Source organism: Rutilus rutilus (genome assembly GCF_951802725.1).
Source record: "Rutilus rutilus genome assembly, chromosome: 10".
NCBI classification, from domain to species: domain Eukaryota; kingdom Metazoa; phylum Chordata; class Actinopteri; order Cypriniformes; family Leuciscidae; genus Rutilus; species Rutilus rutilus.
In genome coordinates, this window is record NC_140215.1 from 28,091,917 (window position 1) to 28,107,146 (window position 15,230).

Here is a 15,230-nt window from a genome sequence, read left to right on the forward strand (position 1 = left end):
ACTGATTTCATAACAGGTCAATAAACAAATAGTTAAAATTAAGTCACTTACATTTTAGACGCAATGACTGTTTTTGTTCTGTTTCAGCAGCGAAAATAGTTCCAAACAAATATCACCGCAGAATCATCGCGCATCTCACAGCAACACTTGTTGCATTACTGAATGATTCAGCATTTTGAACGAATCGGTTGAGTCAAAGATTCAATTACCCATTCACAAACTGCCTCATTCTGAATAAATCAGCCGATTGAACGAATCGTTTGAATGAATGACTCAATGACTCGCTCATTAAAACGGTCGCCTGCCGCCTCCTACTGGCGGTTTAGTTTCATAAAGTATCATCTTTTCAACATTCCTTATTTTTGTATAGTCAAAAATATTTAAAATAATCTAATTTAATACAGTTATAATTTTTCAATGTAAATTATTTAATGTGATTGGTAACTATAATATAATAACTATAATATATTGATCAAATTTAAGAATTTGAAATGAAAGTTGGAGCATACATTTAATAAAATTAGGGGAAAGATGCCCTTTATAAAAGATACAAAAAATTAGAGATTTCAAACAGTGATGTAATGAAACATTGACAATTTAAGTTTGAAGGGAGAAAAGCCTCTGTTTAGGCTATTAAGGAAATGTAATTTTGCCAAAAGAAGAACTTTTATTTTATATAAATGTTAATTTTAAATCAGCCTACTTCAGTGTGATATGTTACCATACTATCATGCTTAACACTAAGAATTTGAATAATTGTAATGTGATGATCAGATGCAGATATCTAAATCAAAGAATATGGGCGGTTTGCGGGTGGATTATTTATTTTTAACAGTGGATTTGGGCAGATTCGGGTGACTCAAAGTACACCAGATTAATGAATTTATCTTTAAAATGTACAAAATTTTCTTACGGGGGGGCATGCCCCCAGACCCCCCTAGAGGTACCAAGCTCCACCCACAAAAATGATGTGGGAAACACATTAGGCTATATGATGATCTACAAAGAAATACACATTTTATTATCTTATTATTAAAATACATTATTAGGATTTTACCACCTCCGCCTCATTTTAAGCCAGGAAAAACACAGCCCCATTTAAAGCCTTGTTCCATGTGCCCCCCTTTTATACTTTGAGCACCTGCCCCTCCAGAGGTCTCTGCACGGCCCTGGTCAATAGGCCTACAGAACGAAATATTCTGTAGCCTATTTTGCCGCCAATACTGCCGACGTTGTCTTTGCTGTATCAGGCTATATATATTATGTTTAACATCCAAATGTAGATGGTCTGTCGGCGCACAGAGCCACTCAGTCGCAGACAGCACGTGAAGTTCGTGAACACCGAATTCCCTTTTGTTTCTTATCTATTTGTGTTTGAACAGACATGTGCACGAAAAAATAAGCCAGTGTCCGTCTCAACGAGTTTCCCCGTAAACGCAGTCAAAATAAAACGGATGCGTGTCATTACCGGTATTAGTGCATTCGTCTTAAAGGGACAGCACCCAATATACCTGCAGCTGTTTGTATCACCAAAGTTAATCAAACAACAAAAGAGAAAGAGCTTAATCACGTTTTGTCAAAAGATAAACTGTATTAATACTTAATACAGTTAATTTACCTGAAAAACATAAAGTACTGCTTTATTTCTCGTGTATTTGTGTTTTATTGTATTTATATTTGTCTTCTGTTTATTAGTTTCTATGCAGATGCACTAGGCCTACCCTACACAATTACCCCAATCATCCTAGAATTATTAATTCTTTACAAAAAGAGCTATTCAAATCATCAGGTGAAATTGTTTTCAGGAAGTAGCAGTAAAGCAAGAAGAAGAAGTGCAAGATAGTTTTTCTAAATTTCATTTGACTCTATGTGCCTATAGGGGTGGGTTGGGGATGGTGGCAATGTAATATCTGGATATTTGCCGCGGGACGAGGGCTTCGATTACCTCTCTTTTTTGACCATACATGTGTTTGCACCCCTGTAAAAACATCTAACATGGCCACTTCTAACGGATTTAAAATTGTCTGCTACTTTTTGCCAGCCCTCTCTCCTGGCTTTTGCAGACTTTGAGGTGTTCCCTGGCGTTTTGATTAAACATTAAAATTCCGAATAAACTTCGACTATTAGTTCTTGCTCTGCTGAGGAGAAAAACTGAGCGCGCTCTTTGGCCACGCTGAGCAGCCAATAGCAGCGTTGGTGATCAATGTTTCTACTATCGATACATATCCCCTTTAAACCAGCGCATGAACGCGCAATTATCTAATAATTTGGGCTGGGTTTCGCGATAACGTTGTCTCTTAGCGTGCTACGAAGACTCTTAAGGTATAACTTAACTAAAGGAATACCATTTATAGGCGTGTTCCCCGAACCATACCTTAGAAAGCTGCTAAAGATATTCCTTCTTCCGTGTGACGTTACCCAGTGCTGCCCGTGGCGATACTGCTGAATCTGCTGATATTGATGGCTCGAGAATCAATCTCGTGCAGGGGCTGCTTCACTGCGTTAACTGAGAAAGCGGTGTTCTTTATAAAAGCAATTAAGAAATGTACGCGGGTTGGGTGAAAATAAACACTGACATGGATTCGGATGGCAATAAAATCACAGACTTACCCCTGTAAATGTTTAAAATACCATACGAACCCATGAGAAACAGTTAGCATCTACTTACAATTTAACTGACAGTATGCTTACACTGGCCTTTGAAAGCGCACCGCGGACAACTATTCGCTGTATCACTGCCATAGTTTGAGCAAACTCCCCACTACAATCATTCCCTTTAAATAGACTATTAAACCTATTAAACTATTAAATGATTTGCCAGCTGATGTACCTTTGATTGTTGTTAGATTTTTAATTATATTATCCAGTGTAATGACAATTTTATTCTTAGCTTTAGTCCTAACTGCTTTTTCTCAATGTTTTTCACTCTGTTACAGGTTGCCAGGAAGAATCCTTCTCTACATTGTTGCTGTTCCTTTTTGATCCCTTTTCTCCTGGAGTTCTTTCTGGTGTCATTAAAATGTCTTAACTTGAATTGTGTCTGTTCATTATACTAGAGACAGTTACACACAAAATTAAGAAGATATTTTTCAATGTCAGTAGAGCCTACTTTTTTCATATTGGATAGTCAAGTAACTCCAGGGCTGTATATATGTACATAGACATTGAGGGGGACAAGTCCTACACTGCAAAACATGCTTTTCTTACTTAGTATTTTTGTGTTGTTTCCAGTCCAAATATCTAAAAATTCTTAAATCAAGAAGTAAGAAAAAATAATCTTGATTCAATTGGAAAACAGATTATTTTTTCTTACCCCACTGGCAGATAATTTATCTTATTTTAAGCAAAAATTACTTAAATTACTTTGTTTATCTGAAAACAAAATAGAATTTCTTATGTTATTTTACTTCTCTAGTAAATGCTTCTTGATTTAAGAATGTTTAGATATTTGGACTGGAAACAACACAAAAATACTAAGAAAAGCATTTTTTTGCAGTGTATAATTATGTCAATATTAACAATAGTATGTCAATAGTTAGAAATGGCCAAACTGGAAATTCAGTATTGGAAATTCTTGCTCCACTCTGTTTTTAGGATGGCAAAAAGGTTTAAAAGTTACATTTTAGGCTGGTCTACCTTACAGCGACCATCCAAATAGATAGCCAATCAAATCATAGAAGGCGGGGTTTACTGTTCACAGAAGCAGAGCATGTGTTTCATCAGTTTAACGTTAAAAGAGTGCGAGGTAAGATGGAAGTGTAAAACTACTCCACTTTTTTTCTTGAATATGGCCATTTTGAGGGATGAAAGTTGCATGTGTTCAGTATCAAAGCTATTTTATCAATTTAAGTCTCGGGGCAATGTTGACTACATTTTGTGCTGCTGAGTGAGTGTTGCAGCGCGATCTCCGCTCTGTGTGTGTGTGCGTGCGTCAATGAAAGCAGCGCATGGTGTCTAATGTAAAGAGTAGCCCGAAAGGTCCGACCTATAAATAAAGGTCCTATAAAACCCATGCAGAGCTGCCAAAAGATTTACAGCTTTGCATCGTTCAAACATCGGCCGGATATCATTTTCGATCAAAGGCCGACGTCGAGGAGACATATTGCCGATGAGCAAACGATCTCTGAGCGACATCGTGCCGATGGAACTTTGTACATCGGGCCAACGTCGGCCCGACGTACGTGTGCTATCTGGGATTAGTGGAGTAATGTTGGGAATAGTGAATGAGAATGCGATTTCGAACACATGTGTCCTCCATTGCAGGCCCATTTTGTCTTCCTTTTCTTAGAGAAACCCGTTAATCCTCGCGCATCTTTGCTGTAATTTCAACATTGAAAACTGGTAGGGTGAGACGTTAATTCTGAAAACATTTATGCATCTTGTAAGTTAGGAGGAGGGTAATTTGTACTATTTTCTTTATTATTATTATTATTATTATTATTTAAATGGGGAACAATACACCATTCTTAATGTGAGGCAGTGGCGGCTCCAGAGATTTTCTGTTGCAGGTGCTATGGGGATGCTCAACACTTAAGAGAAGGTGCTTTGAATTTTGGGACGTTTCATTATGGAGGTTGCATCGGACCATCATAATGAAACGCCATCATGAACAACACCATAATGAAAGTATATACATGCGTACACACCCGCATTAACTATCTAGGCTACTCGTTCCACAACTATAAGCATATACTGTGTATAGCTATATGTAAAAGTATTCAACGCAAGGGCTATAGACAGGGACGCAACTACCAAGTGTCAGAGGGGTATGCAGCAACAATTTTGGCAATCATCAATCTGGTGCACTTTGAGAGTTAAAAATTAAAAAGCATGAACAGGTAAGAGTCAGTTTAGTTTGAATATGTTCAGTTAAACTTGTGCGAGATCGATTAAAAAGCACACGGAACTAATCGCATACTTTAATCAATCTCGCGGTCATTTGATGTCATCTCGTCATATCGCGGAAGTGGGCGTAACTTGAAGTGACGTGACGTAACTTGAAGGGGCGTGACTTGTGGCGTGACGTAACTTGAAGGGGCGTAACTTGAAGTGACGTAACTTGAAGGGGCGTAACTTGAAGTGGGCGTAACTTGAAGTCTTACAGGGTGCAGACAGATTCTATTGGTTTCGGGGTGTCAGAAAAAAAAAACTAACGCTGACTTTTTTTGACCAATGCATTACACCGGCACTAACCCATGCACCGCCAATTAAGCAAAACAAAACGAATTGGCCGCCGATGTACGAGTTTTATGGGCCGTTAAGACAAAAAAAAAAGTATGAGATGTATCGGCCCAAATAGCACGTCGGCCCACCGGGAATCTCCCGGTAGTACTGATGGTCAGTAGGCTAGCCTATATGCCTGGACGTCACACTTTACATCCTACCTGTTGCCTTTCACCATCCACTTATTTAGCTGCTGTCGAATCAATTGACATGCCATCTCCTTTTCCCTCTTTCTTTTTATATTTTTAGTCACCAACAGCTTTTTTGCTTTATCCATATTTTTCGACGAAAACTCACTAACGTTACTCCTTCCTGCTCGCTCAGTGCCATCAGCGCTCACGGCGCCCGCGCGCGTCCGCTCGCGATTTTTAAATAATTATGTAATTCCTATTTTTTACCAACATGAAAAAGACTATTCAAACATGACATTAAAATATAAATATAAAAAAATACAGACATTTCTTGGGGGTGCTGAGCAGGTGCTATGGCTATTATAGGGGGAGCTATACAGCACCACTATGGCAAGCCGTTTTAACATTTAATCATTTTAACCGACTAGTCTCTATTTTCATGCTACTAGTACTTATTTTTTAGATACTAGTCTCTATTCCATTAAGTACTAGTACTTATTCATTAGCTACTAGTGCTTATTCTTTAGGTACTAGTGCCTATTCTTTAGATACTAGTACTTATTCATTAGATACTAGTACTTATTCATTAGATACTAGTACCTATTAAATAGATACTAGTACTTATTCATTAGATACTAGTACTTATTCATTAGATACTAGTTCTTATTTATTAGATACTAGTACTTATTCATTAGTTACTAGTGCTTATTATTAGATACTAGTACTTATTCATTAGATACTAGTACCTATTAAATAGATACTAGTACTTATTCATTAGATACTAGTACCTATTAAATAGATACTAGTACTTATTCATTAGATACTAGTACTTATTCCAATAGTGACTAGTAACTATTCTTTTGTTACTAGTAACAAAAAATTTTCTTTGCCATTGACTTCTATGGGGATCTGTCATTCAGATATCAACTATTCAGTTCTGACTAGTATGTATTCCAATTGTGACTAGTACATATATATTAGATACTAGTTCTTATTCAGTAGATACTAGTTCTTATTCATTAGATACTAGTTCTTATTTATTAGATACTAGTACTTATTCATTAGATACTAGTTCTTATTTATTAGATACTAGTACTTATTCATTAGATACTAGTACTTATTCATTAGATACTAGTACTTATTCATTAGATACTAGTACTTATTCAATAGATACTAGTACTTATTCATTAGATACTAGTACTTATTCATTAGATACTAGTACCTATTAATTAGATACTAGTACTTATAAATTAGCTACTAGTACTTATTCAATAGATACTAGTACCTATTAATTATTTATTCCGAATGTTACTAGTAAGATTTTTTATTTTACTAGTCACAACTGCTTTTTTACTCGTCTTATGTTATGACTAGTCAGAACGGCCACTGGATAGTTCAATTAAAAATCTTACTAGTAAAATCCAAAATCTTACTAGTAACATTTGGAATAAATACTAGTATCTAATAAATAGTTACTAGTATCTATTCAATAAGTACTAGTAGCTAATTTATAAGTACTAGTATCTAATTAATAGGTACTAGTATCTAATGAATAAGTACTAGTATCTAATGAATAAGTACTAGTATCTATTGAATAAGTACTAGTATCTAATGAATAAGTACTAGTATCTATTTAATAGGTACTAGTATCTATTTAAGAGGTACTAGTATCTAATGACTTAGTACTAGTATTTATTGAATACATACTAGTATCTAGTAATAGGTACTAGTATCTAAAAAATAAGTACTAGTACCTAATAAATAACTACTAGTATCTAATATATATGTACTAGTCACAATTGGAATACATACTAGTCAGAACTGAATAGTTGATATCTGAATGACAGATCCCCATAGAAGTCAATGGCAAAGAAATTTTTTTTGTTACTAGTAACAAAAGAATAGTTACTAGTCACTATTGGAATAAGTACTAGTATCTAATGAATAAGTACTAGTATCTATTTAATAGGTACTAGTATCTAATGAATAAGTACTAGTATCTAATAATAAGTACTAGTAACTAATGAATAAGTACTAGTATCTAATAAATAAGAACTAGTATCTAATGAATAAGTACTAGTATCTAATGAATAAGTACTAGTATCTATTTAATAGGTACTAGTATCTAATGAATAAGTACTAGTATCTAATGAATAAGTACTAGTATCTATTGAATAAGTACTAGTACCTAAAGAATAAGCACTAGTATCTAAAGAATAGGCACTAGTACCTAAAGAATAAGCACTAGTAGCTAATGAATAAGTACTAGTACTTAATGGAATAGATACTAGTATCTAAAAAATAAGTACTAGTAGCATGAAAATAGAGACTAGTCGGTTAAAATGATTAAATGTTAAAACGGCTTGCCATAGCACCACCTAGCTCCTCCCTGGCGCCGCCACTGATATTGTGAGGACGCCAAACCGTTTGCAAGGTTGTGTTAATAATACAAATATGGGGATTTGCATCCATATTTTTGATTCCATTAAATATCTTCAGTATAATTTAGACTAGTCAAAATCACAATACAGTTATCTGGAATTGGTATGAGTAGTGCAGTCAGCTTTTGGCCGTTAGAGATAGAGGACTACATGGGCAGTTCGGCTCTTTTCAAAGATTCGGCTCTTTTGGTTCGGCTCCCTTAGAAGAGCCGGCTCTAACGGCTCACAAATGCCTCTTTATTTAGTATCACTTGGAGCCTTCTATTTTAGCCCATTGTAGCAATTGTGAATGATTTGTGTGTGGGTAAGAAACTTTTTATTCAGTGTTTTTATTTTATTTTTAAAAAAGCATTTTAATGCTTTTTTTTTTTCGTTACAAAAAAGTTACTTTTAGTATTATTTAACATTTTAATAAAACTTTAATTGAACAATTGAACAGAGCAACAGCAAACAAATCAAATAAATAAAGGCAAAAGTGTTCAGTGCTCGCTTGCTCTCTCTCCTCCTCCAGCTGCACGGATATGTCTGTGCAGGTTTGTTGTTGACCCTGCTCTGCCGGACATTTTTCATTTTACAAATTCTGCACTCAGCTTTACAGTCTCCATATCATTGAAATGCAGCCAGATTATGCTTCTTTTTCGGTATTTTTTGTTTTTCGCTCATTTCTTTAGTTTCTCTTTACTTTCTCCCAACGCGCTTGCATTTAAATCCGGCTCCTTCAGTCTCTCGTCGTCGAGAGCCGCTTGTAGCCGCTTTCTGACCAAGTAGTTATAGGAACTGTCCACTTCTAAACAGTTCTATGAACTAACTTACTCTCCCCCAAACTCGGTTTTGCTGTTTGCATTCTCACTGGCCAAGTGGCCATAGGAACTGGTAGGAGGGGTAAGGGAGTGACGCTTGTTGTTGCGACTTGTATTTTGACAGCGCGGCGGACCTTTATTTTGATGGCGCTGAGAACGCCAGAGCAAACAATAGGCTTGTTTGAGATGCGCCTTGCCTCGCCTGAAATGTATGCGAGAGTAGGCGGCTGCAGTGAGAGGAGGAGTGAAAAAAGAGCAGGCAAGCCGGACAGTTCTCTCTTCACACAGTGGATCTGACACCTGTGAGATCAAAGATGGATATCACGGGATTCACGCTCGTGCACAGTGTTGCCAATAAACTGGATGGAATTTAAGTTCTGTTGCTTCTATATGAAAATAAATAAAATGTACAAGACACCCAAAGTACTTGTTATTTAATTCCATTCCAAATACATGTTTATCAATATTTTTTTTTCTTTAATACAGCTAGACATGTGTTTTTTTTTTTTTTTTTTTTTTTTTTTTATTATAACAAAATAAATTGCATAACCCAAAGAGATCGCACTGTCAGATAGTTTGGGAATATTCACACATAACATAGGCTATAGACATAAAACATGATATTAGAGTTTTAAAATCAAACATTTTAAAAGACAACAATACATCGCAGTTGTTTAAACCAATGAGCATTAAGCTGTGTCGTCAGTAAGTCGTTTCCCATCATGCTTTTGATCAGCGCAGTCGGTGGAGAGCAACTGCGCCCGACTGCAGAATCCGGCACGTGCGCCTTGCGCTCGCGAGAGATTTTTGACGTACGTCAGCATGACATCAGAGCAAGGCGGACCGCACTCGGACACATTTCTAACCGGCATGCATCTCGCGGTGATCACCGGTGATCGTTTCTGCGCAGATTTTGCTCATCTCAAACAAGCCTAATGCTCGCATTCTGTGTTCATTAGTGTTGTAGAGTGAGCTTTTGGTAGATTGACTTGTAGGTCAATTACAATTAGTTAGCGATCTGTCTAACAGTACTGTTTAATATGTTATTAGATAGAACTGTTATACATAGAAAGTAGACAGTATATATATAAAAAAATGTATTAGCCTATGCCGTGTGGTTGATGTCCAGTGTTTCTAGTTGAGCAGAAATATAATTGGTCCCCTCTGTTGCGTTGGATTTTCTCTTCAGCATAAAGGTTTAGAGGCCCATCTATCACTGTTTTCCATGTTTGTATAGTTAGTTTCTGGAGTAAATATAATCTGTGTGTTTACATAGCTGTTTTAAAAATGGCAGGTGCTGGTGTTTTGCGTGCGTTCGGTCAGCGTACACTAACGTCACGAGTAGTTCCTCTGAAGCAGGAGCTAAATTAGTTCCTCCAAATGGAGTTCCTAGAACTAAAATCGTTCCTAGTCGGCGTGTTCGCACCGCAGGAACATTCGGGTACTTTAGCCAATAGTTCTAGGAACTGTGAAAAGGTTCCTCCGGTCGGAAAGCGGCTTATCTTCGGAGCGTGTGTCCCCCTTTCTTCATTGTCCTCCCATGTGATTGGCTGCATGGCGTCTGGTCTGCTCAACCCAATAAAGTCCCACCCCTGCCCTGCCCTGCCCTGCCCTGCCCAGCCCAGGGTTGCCAGATTGGGTGGTTTTGCAATCTATTTTGCGGGCAAAAATGGGTTTGGGCAGAGAATGTCTAATAAGGCGAGAAGTTTCACTCTCAGTACACTTCCGGCTTCTGAAATGGTTGCAGTTCCACTTTGATTCCATATGAGGGCGCTCACAGGACGAGTGCAGAATGAATGGAGGTCTATGGCAGTATACCCATCAAAATCCACTTTTCTCAGGATATAATTTTTTGTCTAGTAATTTGAATATTGTATTCGAAAGGAGATGCAAAGAAATTACACATTGCTGGGTGTTAGATTTTTTAGAGTAACTTATATGCTTTAAAAAGTCTTTTAAAGTGTCAATGACGTCATACACATCGTACGACCAGAGATACTGCTTTACGGCAATCCTTCAGTCACTTTGGTGCTTTTGCGCTCTGCACTTTCTTTTCTCTCCAGGCATCGACAACACAGCTGACACAGGTAAATACACGTGCTAGACAAGTTTTTGTTTTGTTTGTTTCTGGTCCCGCTGCGGATGACACGATGCCATCAAGCGGTATCTCTGGTCGTAATCAGTCCTTCACTGACCAATCAGCGTTCATTAGCAGAATGCTAGCGTGTTATGGGCAACAACAACTCAACCTGTAAGAAATCGAAAGGACATAAGTACTCGTTCATTCAACTTTCGACCTATAACCCATGTTGAATTTGCAAAACCTACTATCGAATCTGAGATTTCTCAACGGCAATCGGGTGAAAGAGACAAATTTAGCCGTCTAGCCCCATAGACTCCCATTCATTCTGCACTCATGGGCGATCGCCCCCAGTGGATCTCTGGTGGAACTACAACCAAAATTCGGTACAATAGGACTTAATAGGGAGTGGGCAGGCTCTCCGTAGACGGGCCCTGGTTTGGGCCTGTTTTTTTACAGTCTTTGGTTTGGGCGGGTGGATAAAAATTTGGCTGGTTTCGGATCAGTTCGGCGGGTTTTTGTTGCCGAAACACCGGCACTTCAGATCCTTCTTTCTGCGACCCGATGCTCAGCAGTCTCACTCACTCACTCATTCAAACACACACACACACACACTACTCTGGCTGAATCTGATGTCCCCCCTAACCTCACAACAGACACTCCCTCCCACACTACCTTAAGTGGCGCACGCCGGCACCGCCCGCCCCTCAAACAACACACTTTTTTTCCATCATGGTCCATCCTGACTGGATGGACTAGGCTACCGTGAAAGGTGGAGGTCGGGGTGGAGGTCAGCTCCATCTTTAAAATATAGATGAAGAATTGGCGCAGTAGGTTGTAGGGCTCACAATCTGTAAACGTGTTTATAGTTTATTTTAGAATACAATTTGAATCGACAATACACTTGTTTTCTGTGTTGGCTTATTTATAATATGTATGTATATTATGTATATGATCCATTTCTTATGTGTGTCCTATGTTAAATTCCCATAGAGGCAGGCAGATTTTTATTTTTAAGTATTTTTTTTAAAAAAAAATTAGGATACTATGCATCCTGATAAAGTTCCCTTGGCCTTTGGAATTAAAATAGCCCCACATCATCACATAGCCTTCACCATACCTAGAGATTGGCATGGGGTACTTTCCATAAGATCATCTCTCAATGCAAATCAAACTAGCTTTTAGGCTAACTGAAATAAAACCATGCCAATCTCTAGGTATGGTGAAGGCTATGTGATGATGTGGGGCTATTTTAATTCCAAAGGCCAAGGGAACTTTATCAGGATGCATAGTATCCTACAAATTTTTTTTAAAAAATACTTAAAAATAAAAATCTGCCTGCCTCTATGGGAATTTAACATAGGGGTGTACTCACTTATGCACCATGTATTTTAAGGAAGAACATTTATTTATTTACGATACATTATTCATTCACAAAGAAAATTGGTGTCCTTAAAGGTTGGATTTTTCCTAATTTTTTAAATTAAGGCATTAAGTTCAATTTCCAAAATATGATTTTTTATTCCTCTTTTTAGTCAACTTTAGCATGGGTGTATTCACTTATGCATAGCACTGTATATGAATACTTAAGATGTAAAAGCCTCTAAGTGCCATCTGAAATTTTCTTCTAGTTTGATCATTTTTATAAAGCTTGTATGTTTATGTTCAGTTATTTCACTTTAATGGCAATGAAAAGGACCTATTAATTGTCATTAAAGTGAAATTACTGAACCTAAATATACAAGCTTGATAAAAATGTTAATTTTAGAAGAATTGTTTTTCTTTTATATCTGAAGTCTTCACAAGTATATGAATGTGTGTGTGTGTGTATATGTGTGTATTGTATCTGACCTCAGTGTGTTACCCTACTGTTCACTGTGTGTGTGTGTGTGTAGCCTATATGTATACACACACACACACACACTGCTTGTGATATTGCCATCCATAAATGAATCAACAGAGATACACACACGCATAGCCTACTATTGATTCATTCATGTTTATTCATTGATGATGGTAATATCAGTGCAGTATAAGCTCAGGTAAAGCTAGCACGATCATCACAACTCCGAAAACGTCAGATCAATATTTTAAATAGGCGCTAAAAACAAACAACATATTTGAGATTGAAACAACTACATTCTCGACTGAAAAACTCTTAAAACTACATTTCGTGACACAAAAACAGTAGTATTTTCAAATTTCGCGGTCTTTCTCCTCTGCTACTGACGCAACTTGAGATTTTAAATATTAGCTATAGAATATACACAATTTACATATATACAATATACAATTTAATTTAATCTTACCTTGCATATAGCAGTGGAATTTAGCATTCTACATAAAGCTACCACATAGTAACACTAAAACAGCTCACGTTAGCTACAAGTTAACAACGGTCGCGAAGTACGATCTAATTTAAATGTAGTAGCCTAGCCTACCTAATAGTAGGCCTACGCGATTTCGGACCTCAAGCGGCAACATTCTAATCTGAAAAATGAAGCCTACCCGGAAGTGCGAAAAACTGCAATAGATCGAAAATCCGCTAGAGGGAGGTCCCAAAAGGGAGCAAATGTCCATAGACCACCATGTTAAAATGTCCGTTTTCACAGCATAAATTCATGTTTTTACAGGTTGGTCCCATGGACTTTTATTGTATTTTTCGATAGGTTCCGAGTGCCTGACAACTGTGAGGGGGGTGAATTTTTTTCTAACTCATTAGTTTAGATCGTATTTAGATATAAAATGTATGACAAATAAGGGCGTGGTTAACTCTGATCACTGATCTATATAATGTCATTCTAGATCAGTGACTCTGATTGACAGCTGATAACGAGCATAGGCTGCTCCAAGGAGAATGCCAACATAAGAAGCGCCATTTTTTTTTATATACAGTTGCAATATAATACTACTGTTTTTGTATCATGAAATGTAGTTTTAAGAGTTTTTCAGGCGAGAATGTAGTTGTTTAAAGCTCAAATCTGTGGTTTATTTATAAAGATTTATGAAAATTGTATCCAGGTTGTGAGATCCAGACGATCACCGGGCGCTCGGCGCTCATGTACCCCGCCTAGAACAGTCTTTCCTCGTCTAGTCGTTCTGACATTTGCCGCTGACTCTGTAGTGGTTAAACATGAGATATAATTCGTCTTGTATATCTAACAGGCGATTTTTGGTCTCGTGAATCTATAATTTGTTCCCTGGCCAATCGTTTTGGCTGAGGGGAAGTTTCATAACTTTATAAGGTATTTAACTTTAGCGTTGTATGGTTAGAGAGCGCTGACTTTGTATGTTTGACTGAATTGTTTGCTTTATTTGTATAGCTTCTTGGTACCATTTACTTATACTTTTATAATGGCTAATATTGATAAAACTGAAATTTAACAAAAAGAGACTGGGTTGAGTTTTGTCATTTTAAATTTTAATACAACGAAGATGATCTGTATAATGTTGTTTACTGCAACATCTGTTGTTTAGTACAAATGCACATATTGCCTGGACCATATTAAAATGTTTAATATTTTTATATTATATTTAAACGAAAAGAGGCAGGTTTGTGTTTTATATTTCGTTTTGTTAGGCAAACGTTTTATGCAGTGAATATAATCAATACGCGTTGCCTGAACCACATTTGTGTGGCTATAATGTTTAAGATTTCTTTAAATGAAAACGAAAAGAGTTAGTATGGTGTTTTATAACATATTTCGTTGCCTAAAATATACATAGGCCTACAAAGATAACCGGAGTAGCAGAGCGAGCTATGAGTGACGCGTGCTGTTCTGTACTTGGAATAACCGGACTCGCGTCCTTTACCCATATATGGATTGGCCAGAAGGTGGGCGGGGTTAGGATTTCCCAAGATTTTCCAAGATGGCGCCGCCCATACCCCCCATAAACGGCTTCAAAACCGTTCTTCAGAAAGTCTATGGGTGACGTCACAGACGCTTTGTCCATATTTTTTACAGTCTATGTTTCGGACGCAGCTTAGATCGCGGGGTTTTCAAACTTAGCTAAGCAGCTGACTGAGACACTGCTGTTTCATGACAACTCTCTCTGGGTCAGCGGCAGCCCCAACACAGTTTTGAATGTTGCGATATGATTTTGTCAAAGGTTTAATAGACAGAAATGGAATAAGATCGCGTGGGTGTTTGAATCGAGATCACAGTCTTTTAAAGTGCAGCTCTAACGACACATTCATCCTCTGTTGAAACGAAACTTCGATCTGTCAACCTCATCTAAGCAAGGGCAAAAATAAAGCAATTTAATTTGAATTAATATCTGTAATATTCTGTAATAAAAAATCGATTTTAAAATAGTAAAAAAAAAAATCGCGATAGGTGAATCGATTTTTTCTCCCAGCCCTAATATGCATGTTTCATGTTGCCATTTGAAATAATTGAAATGTTAAAGTGGGTTATTTTTTATGTCCATATATCCACTCAGTGTTTTTATGTTGAATGCTTTTGTTCCAAGCGACTTTTATTGACAAACAGACTCATCAATAGCCAAAGTTGATCGCATTATTTTCCGTAACATAAGCTTATAGTTTAATAGT

The 15,230-nt window shown here is 37.1% G+C and overlaps 1 protein-coding gene across 2 annotated transcripts in view; it reads left to right on the forward strand.

Annotated features, from left to right (window-relative positions):
• LOC311298283 (uncharacterized protein) overlaps nt 1-3,156 on the forward strand; it is an 89,662-nt gene extending 86,506 nt beyond the window's left edge. For both annotated transcript variants that reach the window (XM_084421081.1, XM_084421082.1), the window contains exon 6: nt 2,937-3,156. In XM_084421081.1, coding sequence (XP_084277207.1) covers nt 2,937-3,056 — 120 coding nt within the window. In that variant the 3' untranslated portion in view covers nt 3,057-3,156. The remainder of the gene's footprint in view (nt 1-2,936) is intronic.
• The last annotated feature ends 12,074 nt before the right edge of the window (nt 3,157-15,230 follow it).